Raw genomic sequence first — 9,852 nt, 5'->3', positions numbered from 1 at the left:
CTGCTACCTACTTCAAAAGCAAATGAATTGGCCAGAAAAATAGCTCTGCTTCAGTACCCAGAATTTTAAAATCCTAATCAGAATAGCTTAAAATTCAGTGATCATTCTTAGATTTATTTTCTTTAATTCCATTTATTTAATATACTAAGCCAAAACACAATACACAAGAAGCCTGTAACACATTGTTTTGTAAACAAAGATACATTTAGAGGCAAAGTGTCATACAGCAACTGAAATACTCCATAGTAACTTAACAACGTATATCAAAATGCCTTAAGAACAGATGTACTAGACCTTATCAGAGGTAGGTCAACTCCAAGTATTAGTGCAAGGATCAAAATAGAACTTGAGCTTGATAAATTACAACCAGTAGCTAATTAATTGTAAAAAAAAAAAAAAACAATATAATAATATGTGTTTCTAATAAACATTAATTTTAAATGTAGAAAAACAAAAACAAATACTGATGCTCATCTCTGGTGCAATACATAGTATAAATGTAATGAAAGGAGATTAAAAAACTTCACATGTATGCTGCACAGATTAACCCTAGCCCTGCAATAAACCACACAAGGGATTTAGATTACAACTACTGGACATTGCTGGCCACAAATCCAGTGCTATTGGTACAACTTTTGGAAGTGAACTTTGAAGCAGGCCATGCTGTCTGTCATACAAAGAAGAAGCTACATTTAACTACAGTTTATTTTGGATCCCCTCTGTGTTCTACTTCATTGGCATCGTGGAAGAAATGTGAGTTAAGGCACTATATACGCCTTGTTCATTTAGCGTATAGGAATTGGGACACAGGGAAAAGGTAAATAAATGAAGTTCAGATTTATATACAACATAATCAGCAAACCAATCACATTTCAGTGTAAATGGTACCTTCACAGCATCAGGTGTAGTTCTGATGAGAATATAACTTACAGATTCCTTTAAGTGTAAGATTCAAGGTCTTGTGTTTCATCTTGGTTATACACATTTTTAGAGAAAACACAGGTCGTATTTCAACAAATATCAAAATAATAATTTGAAGTTTTAAACATTCAGATTGCTTAACCTTAATCTAAATGCAGACATCACCTAATGTTTTGTTGCAATATAACAAACAAATTCACACACAGCTTCCGATTGTTCCCTTAGAAAGCAATAGAAACTTTATGGTTCTCTTTTACAGGGTAACATAGGGTATTATTGCTATAGAACAGTTATTATTGCAGTCATACACACTTACTACCATGACAATCACTTTTTTTGCAGCTCATAATTTCAATTACACATGCTTTAACATTGTTTCCTGCTCGAAGACTGAATGAAGACCATATTATCAAATTAATGACCTAGTATATCTCAATAGTCAAAATGTCATATTTCTGCACCAAACAACATTTAATTTGGGTCATGGATAAAATCAATGAATGATTTACTGTCAGATAAGCTAATTTGCAGATCTTTTTGTCTCTTATCAAGAGACTATTATTTTTTTAAATGAATTTCTAAATATCAGTATCCAAGACATACTCTTTTCCATATTGTAAACTGTGTGCCTAATTCACACCCATGTATAAATAAAAGTAACAATAAAATAGAAACAACTAATGAAAATGAATGAGAGAGATGCATGTGCATAGGACCGTCGAGTTGCGGAAGCCAGATGAAGTCTTCAGGCTGTATTCCTCTTTAAGCAAAGCCCATTTCCTCTAGACACTCTGTGTCCATAGAGAAGACGTAACGTGACGTGGTGATGAGGGTACGGTGAGGGTCAAAGGCCGTGGCGGTAAGCGTGGGGCTGGCAGTTACGGAGAGCGACTCCGTGACATCAGGGCGAGCACTCGTCTGATGCCCGTCAGCCGATCTTTCAGAGATGTCAGCGCCAACAAGGACAGCTGAGCTCGGCCCTCCAGAGGAAGCACTGCCAGAAGCCACCAGCACCAGGAAGGCCCGTTCGGACTCGCCTGTAAAAGACACAACAGTCCAACTGTCAAACCCAAACCACTGCATCTTCCTACATGTTCGTGTTCAGTCAGTAAATGGTACAGTATTTTATTACTTGTTCACACCACATGACATGCCATCCTATGAAGTTAAGTCCATGCAAAGTGCTGAAAACTCTTGAGGCTGCAAGATAATGCAAATATTCCATGCCAACACTTTGCAGACTTGATGTGCATTAAATAAGAATAATTATTTTCATTATTTGGACCTGTAATTGTAACATCTGGTAAGGACTGGGATGACGCAAGTGCAGGTAAACAATTTATTTAAATAAGAAAACGGAAATACTGAATGCAAGAAGCGAACATAGACAACCAGGAAACACACAACCACCAACACAATGATTACCATAACTAAAACTAATAATGAATATAGCGAAGTCACGAGACATGGGGATCATAAACAGGGTGCAGGAGTATGCTAGAGCATTAAACAATCAATTCTAATGATAGGAACTAACGAGGGAAAACCTAGTCTGACTACATGACACACGAAACCAATCGGAAGACATAAGAACCAATAACATGCATAGCCATAAAACATAAGACTAAGGGCAAGGAAACGAAGGACAAAACCCAAATACCCACTACAGCGAACTAACAGAGACAACCACGATAAACGAGAAGGCAAAACACGAAAGACGTACAACCACCGAGAGACCGAACGTAGAAAGGGGCATAGACGCAAGGCACTCACGAAAAACGAAACTTAGATAAAGACGGATCACCTAGCAGCACAAAGTGGGGCAGGGCAGAGCACGGAAAGGGAGAATTCACGAACACAATGACCGACACAGATGGCTGAAACAGAGGGACTAAAATACACTGGGACAGGGAACTAAACAAGACACAGGTGGGAGCACTGAAGACAGGGGCGTGACAAACACGGAAACAAGGCGAGACAAGGGAGGAGGGCGGAGTTGGGCATGACAGTAATGGAAACAATGCCTACTTATAATTGGCAGATGAGCACAAATCCAGCATTATAAACCCATACATTTCGTTTTAAATGCAAAATAAATGCTAATGGGCGCTTTAATATATTTAAATGTACTATCTTCAATGTACTTTAATCTTACAAAAAGTTTTCTGAACATATCAGGAAAACAGTAATAATGGCTTAACTATAATAATGGCATAACTATAATAACATTTTTTATTATGTATGGTAAATATAAAAACTTAAACAGGTTGTATTAGGATATTAACAGGATGTAAACCAGGTAATACCTGGGTCTCCGAGTCCTTCTGTGGCATGGACCCAAAGTGGCGTTCGATCCGCTGCCTCTGCTCAGCCTGGAGGGAGTTGACCCAGACCAGTGCCTGGTCATAGACCACATCATGGAGCACCTGTAGTTCTCTTTCACTATCCCCCGTCACCTGTAATGCAAAGAAAGGAGCAACATTTTATACAAAAAAAAAACTAAACCACAATTCTTCATTGTTTTGATCCAATCCAAACTACAACAAAGCATCAAAAGGATTACTCAAAATGTAAATATACAATGGAAGACAAGATCCTCACTTGAATGTCCTCCAAGTACTCAATGTCTGCTGTGTTATAGCCATCTCTCTGGCTATGCTGGGTTACTCTGAACCTCCTCCTCCCAATGGTGTCCACTATAGAGCAGCCATCAGCGAAGAACTCCACGTTTCGAATCTCAAGCATGCAGCCGTAATCTGCAAACCTAAAAGAGAGAGAGACGCTACGCTGTAGTCGCCAAGGGCCGCCATACATCGGGAAAGAATACTTCATATTTGAATGTCCAACGTGAACAAGCCGAGTCTTTGCGGCAACCTAAAGGCCATCCTAGTTTACCCTTTAGCGGGGTCGCTGAGACACATCCCGAACTGTCTTGTACCCGTTTCCGTGCACCTGCGGATCATGAGCCGATAACAAGGCTCGAAGATGTGCAGGGGGCACGGGACTGTGGGGAAAGCCATGGTGCACACAAATATAGGCACGTTCTTGTTTAAGCTGTAGAAGAGAGACACGTTCAGACATAGTGATAGATCAAAAAACACAATTCGCTTATTTCTTCATACAAAGCCAATGCACTGCTGTTATAGTTTTGAAAAAGTACATTTCATATTTATTAGTTAAAACTGTAGACTGTATTTTTGCCAGTATGTAAATTATAGGTTTTATTTTTTTTGAACCAATAAACATTATTATATATCTGTCTGTGTGTGTAAATATATGTATAATGCACTTTTGAAGAACTAACGCTGCCTATCGTAACGCTTAGTGAGTGTCGTGGGTGAGAGATGAGACACCGAGTGTTGTGACACAGATGACGTTTAATAAACATGAAGGTGAACAGAGAAGAAGATGAACACCAATGGGGCCATCATCACACGAAACACACGGTGAAGAAAAACAACAAAGTGTCACCTAGCAGTAATCTGGACCCTTACTTGGATAGTTCTGCAAGTTCCTCTTCATCAACCTTCTGTCTGTCCACGAGCTCTGCTGGAAGGTATTTGCTTATGATGTCCTCCGTAAGAAATGTCCTGCAGTACCGTCTCTGTGCCAAGTACTGTAGGAGAAGAAGAACACTATCTAAACATGATAACCGGTTGCCTGTCTCTTGACACTGAAATACCTCAGCACTGAAATAAACCTTACAAAACATAGAACAAAATTTGTTTTTTACGTAAGACCTGCTGTAAGACGGCTTTCTGAAGATTCTTTTGAAAAATATCTTCATGGCTAGTATTGTTCTGTAATAAAATGTGCTACCTACTTCTGAAAGGTCCTCCTTACAGAGAGGGCATGAAGGATTGTGGTCCAGACATCGCTCCAGACACTTCAGACAGAACGTATGCCCACACGGCGTGGTCACTGGCTCATAGAAGAGTCTGCATAAAGGTCATATGACACCATCCAATCTTCGACTTTCAACACATACCCATGCTCACATTTGAATCACTTTGAGCTTATGTACCAACATTTGCTGCAAATATGATTAAGAAGAGTGAGCTTTATAGAACAGCGCATTAAAGTATCCAAACTTTTGTTCTGATAAATGTAAGCACTATTCTGCAAGCATCTTGCTATGTCGTGTTGTGCTATGTCGTGTTGTGCTATGTCATGATGTGCTATGTCATGTTGTGCTATGTCCTCTGCTGTTAATTACCTCATGCAGAGTGAACACTCCAGATCAGCTGGGTCAATGAGCTCAGCCGTCACATGTCCTGCGTGCCCCACCTTGCTCTGCTCACCTCCTGACAAAACCACATGTAATAAGACCATGCCGAGTCCTCACTATGCAAGCGGAAGACTGCTGATAGTTAAACATAATTCAGTTTTAACGCACCATTACAAGGGGGTGCTTGTACCCGTAAGGGTGCGCGGGCCTGCTGTGGGCCCGTGTTATCTAAAATTATAATGATCAGTGAAGGTATTCTCATGTGATAAGTCGAGTTCAAGCTCTTTTTATGGAAGGAATATTTAGAACATCTCATTTGAGCATTTCTCACCTAGTTTATAGCGCTTACACGCACCAGCCCCACTAGCTGCTTTGCCGTCGTCCTCGGTACCATGACTGCGCTTGCGTAAACGGCCTTGGTCCGTGATGCATGCGGGTCCATCTGGGACAGATCTGCGCTTGCAACAAGCCTTTCTATTACACGAGTCCTCAATACCTGAAGAGGCTCTTGAACCGCCACTCTGAGACACACTGCTGTTGATGTAGATTTTGAAATCCTGAAGGCAAAATACAAACCCCAAAAGAAACACACATAAATACACCTTTATAGCTGGTTTATACTTACGTTCACCCAAAACTAAGAGGTCATGATTTTCTCAAGTTATAATCTTGGTTTTACAGTAGAATATCCTTATCTTGTGTGAATCCCCAACCTGCCATTTTGGGGTCAATTATGCACACACAATTTAATCTTATAGTTAAGATTGCGTACAGCTTCTCCTCACCTTGTACGACCTTTGTAACATGATGGGTCCATGCAGGCCGAAGTTGGGAGAGAGCACCCGTGTTCTTGAAGACGCCAGGGTTGTACAGTCAAGAATTTTCTTGCGCACACATTCCCTGACTGGGACGAGAAGATCGCTCAGCAGCTATAAAGAAGAGTGTATGGTTAAAGCAAGCAAACTGGCCATTGACTATGTCTATATAATTTGGATCTTTACTGAGCCATAATACAAAACTCCTCTGCTCACCTTTTGAGCCTCTATTCTGGCTGGTTCATTTTCATGGTCCAGAGTGATGGACAGCAGGTACTCCGTTAAAGCCTCCTCTTGCTTCCCCAGTGTAGAGAGGACCTGTGCTCTCCGTGTGTGTCCCTATGTGACATGGTAACAATAATGATAGCAATGCAGGTTTCTACACCAAACATTCTCACGCAAAACACAGTGAACCTAACACACAAAATAATCTTCCTGACATTCGATTGGGGGAGTGCGATATGGTACAACCGACCCCTACCTCAGGCCGTGTCCACGTGTTTATGTCTGGCTGTATATGGTCGTTTCTGTGTGTGTGTTCACCTGTGTCGTTATTCTCGTTATTGTTATGTGCTGCACTTGTGTGTTGTTGACGTTCTTTTCTGCTTGTTTAATTTGAATTATAATGAAATATTACATGTTAAACTCCGCTCTCGACTCGACACTCAGCTTCCCTCACAACATTACACAAAGACCCACCAGGATGGGACGCGTGGCAGGACGAGTAAGGAGCCATCCTCCCCCTTCTGCCCATCCCCAGGAGAGCAAACACAAGGTGGTCCGGTTTGCAGAGGAGGACCAGCTGGCTAGCTCCCCTTGGAGCTATACGCAAGTGGCTATTCGGGGGAGGTCTAGCCTCCCAGATCCATCTGGGGATGTCAGGCATTGTCCCTGGAGGGGTCCCCCCCCCCCCCCCCCCCCCCCCAGACAGCACCAAGTATGGAGGGGCATACCAGGACTAGTACAACTTCTCCTCACTCAGCCCATGTTGGAGTACGGCCCAGCCCCCCACCAAGGCCCCCTTCTTCCCTGAGGAGGGAGGTTTTGAGGGGGGGGGGGGGGGGGGGGGGTCCTGTCACACAGAGGAGGTTGAGATGGAGGAGTCCTCCAGTGCCTCCAAAGGGGAGGAGGCCAAGGCAGAACTGGAGAGGAGGTTGAGGACCTCCTAGGACATGAGTGCGCTCCTCCAAGAAGAGCTCCGCCAAGGGAGCCAGAAGCCAACAGTGGAGAAGGAGGAGAGATTTGCTTCGGAGGATGAAGAGGCCCCTGCCTTGGGGGTCCAGTGGGGCCAAGGCCAAGACCCCGTGCATTAGGGGTCTTAATGTGTGCCTTTGTCCATGTCATTGTGTTATTCATTGCACCTGTCTCGTCTTGTTATTGTTGTGCTGCACTTGTGTCTTGTTGTCATCTGTGTTTAAGTATGCGGGTCTATGATCTTTGTCAATCTTTGTTTTGGCATTGTGTGTATTGTCTTTGTGTCGCTTCTTGTTTAATGTAAATTATAACTCCATGTTAAACTCCGCTCTCGACTAGACATCCTGCTTCTAAAATAACTACAACCGTAACTGTTTTAAATCATATATAAGTTACATAAAGCATTGTTGCAACCCATTTTTAAATCAAACCAAATAGACCAAATAACTTTCAGGTGCACCGAATTAAAGTAGAAATTTGTGTTAGGTAAGAAAGGTGATTCATTGGCAAAATGAGAGATCACACTAGAGAGAAGCATGAACTCAACAAGGATCTAGTAAGATCTTGTGGCATTTAGCATTTGGTCAGCTATTTTTAGGGAGCGACTTACGTCCCAAATGATGGTATCAGCTGGACAAGCTGAATCACTTTATGAGATCTAGTCATCAATGTAGAGCTCACAATGGCTGAAATCCAACATTATTGGGGATCTAAAACTCAGCGGTTAAACTACAGCAGCAATAATCAGCCATCTCTGACAACTAAATCTACTTGGTGTACATACACCGCACCCCTTTGCCAGAGAAGGGTATTGTCTGACCTTTGCCCATAGAGGTTTCAATTTGCAAGCCATATCAGCGTCGCTGAGCGCATCCTCAAATTTCTTCAGACTGGAGTTTATCTGTGATCGGTTTGCATACAGCACATGGTCCTTCGGAGCTACGGAGAAAGTATGGAGACAAAATGGGAAAACTGGAAATGACTGAGTGACACTAGGTGTATAAGTTCTGAAGGAACTTTTCCCCCTTTTCCTTACTGATAGGACACATGCTTTATGCTCCAAAGAACACTTTTACAGTAGCATAAAAAAACTTTCTTGTAAGGTGTCATTAAATGCACATTTCTACAGTACATAAACATTATAATAATCCTACACCAGAGGGCTGCTTGTCTAGCCAGAACATTTAAATACGCCCTGGTTATGAATATGTTAATGAACATATTATATATATTCTAACCCCTGACCTACATTTTTTTTTCCAGTTTTGTTATACAACTGAGCAGTTGTATCCTTATGCAATGGTCGGTCTCGTAGCCTAGATTACATCTTATTCAACCTCCACGCCCCGTGTCCATATCTGTGAGACACTCATGATTTAATCTGAAAGCTGAAATCGCGATGAAGCTCACTCACAACTGTTCAGTTAGTGACATCCGTGCACTAGTGATACATTAATATTTTACATAACTTTCTCCATTTACAATAACACACTTATATAACCTGTTTCTCAGCCACTCTTACCATGTGAAATCCCAACGTACCTATAAGTACTGCCTGGTTGTATTTCCCTAAGGCATCTTCCAGTCTCCTCTCGGCGTACAGTCCATTCCCCTCACGCCTCAGCCTCACGGCGCTCACTTGAGACGGAAACCACTTCACTAACAGGTTACTAAGAACCACATTAACTCTGTATTTGTGCGGTTCTGTCTCTTTTGAGTGGTCTTTGCAGACTTTACAGCCAAGTCTCTCTCTTTCCAGGCACTTCTTACAGAAACAGTGTCCACAGAGCAAGGTGACGGGTTCGTAGAGGAACCCGAAACATATCCCACAGGCGAACGTGTCATGTCCGCTGCGCGCAGGTCTCTCCGCCTCGTGATGGTCGCTCTCGGTGCCGGAGAGACACTGGAGAAGGTTCTCCAGCTGGACCGGGCGAAGACGGTAGAACTCCGAGGCTTTCTGGTAGGTTTCAAACGCTTCGCTCAACTTGCCGTCAAACGCCAGAGCGTCGGCCCGTTTGAGCAGCAGCTCCTGCTGAAGAACCGGGTCACTGAAGCGTAATATCTGGTGTTCGTATTTGCCCTCGGAAAGCTGAAAGTTTGTGGACCGGACTGCCTGCGCGGTGAGATCCAGCACGCTGTACACACTCTTACTTCCCATGACGCGCGCCTACAATATTTCACCCTTATTTGTAATTAATAAGGCTGCCATAAAACACTCCATTTCTTCCGTCCCGTCTTTTTTCTCAGATCAAGACTTCCAAATAACTATAGCTCAGCAATACTAATATGAGTAGGAAAAAAGTGTTACATAAAAGTGATCATGTGACCAAAGCCAGCTGCTCCTATTGGATAGGTTACTCAAACTGTTACAAAACAATTCAGTTGTAACAGTGTCTGGGCTGGGTATTATTTCTGTCACCTCACATGGTCCTCTGCTGAATTCTGGAGGAACAACGCAAATATTAACGATCTGAGACAGACCACATGAATATAATTACTGCGTTCATACTACCCATAAATTCGACATCATGTAGTTCTCAATTCACAAACAAATATTCCTTCTGTCCCTAAATAATTCAAAAAATATAATCTCATATATATATATATATATATATATATATATATATATATATATATAGTGTGTGTGTGTGTGCATCATATCATATGAACTCAGTCCTTGTTTCAGTGTTTTGT

General features: G+C 42.1%; 1 protein-coding gene across 1 annotated transcript; it reads right to left on the bottom strand.

Moving 5' to 3' along the window:
- Positions 1–106: 106 nt before the first annotated feature.
- On the bottom strand, positions 107–9,464 carry LOC143527436 (LON peptidase N-terminal domain and RING finger protein 3-like). Its single transcript, XM_077022645.1, has 12 exons — positions 8,701–9,464; positions 7,979–8,097; positions 6,181–6,303; positions 5,935–6,078; positions 5,481–5,706; positions 5,138–5,225; positions 4,745–4,859; positions 4,416–4,537; positions 3,817–3,975; positions 3,523–3,685; positions 3,228–3,377; positions 107–1,958 (listed from the first exon to the last, which is right to left on the bottom strand). The coding sequence occupies exons 1-12, from the start codon at positions 9,314–9,316 to the stop codon at positions 1,800–1,802; spliced, it is 2,184 nt and encodes a 727-aa protein (XP_076878760.1). The 5' UTR covers positions 9,317–9,464; the 3' UTR covers positions 107–1,799.
- Between the last annotated feature and the right edge of the window lie 388 nt (positions 9,465–9,852).

This window comes from Brachyhypopomus gauderio, chromosome 11, assembly GCF_052324685.1.
Source record: "Brachyhypopomus gauderio isolate BG-103 chromosome 11, BGAUD_0.2, whole genome shotgun sequence".
Lineage (NCBI taxonomy): Eukaryota > Metazoa > Chordata > Actinopteri > Gymnotiformes > Hypopomidae > Brachyhypopomus > Brachyhypopomus gauderio.
The sequence above is the reverse complement of the archived record's forward strand: the minus strand, read 5'-3'. Positions and strand labels throughout refer to the sequence as shown.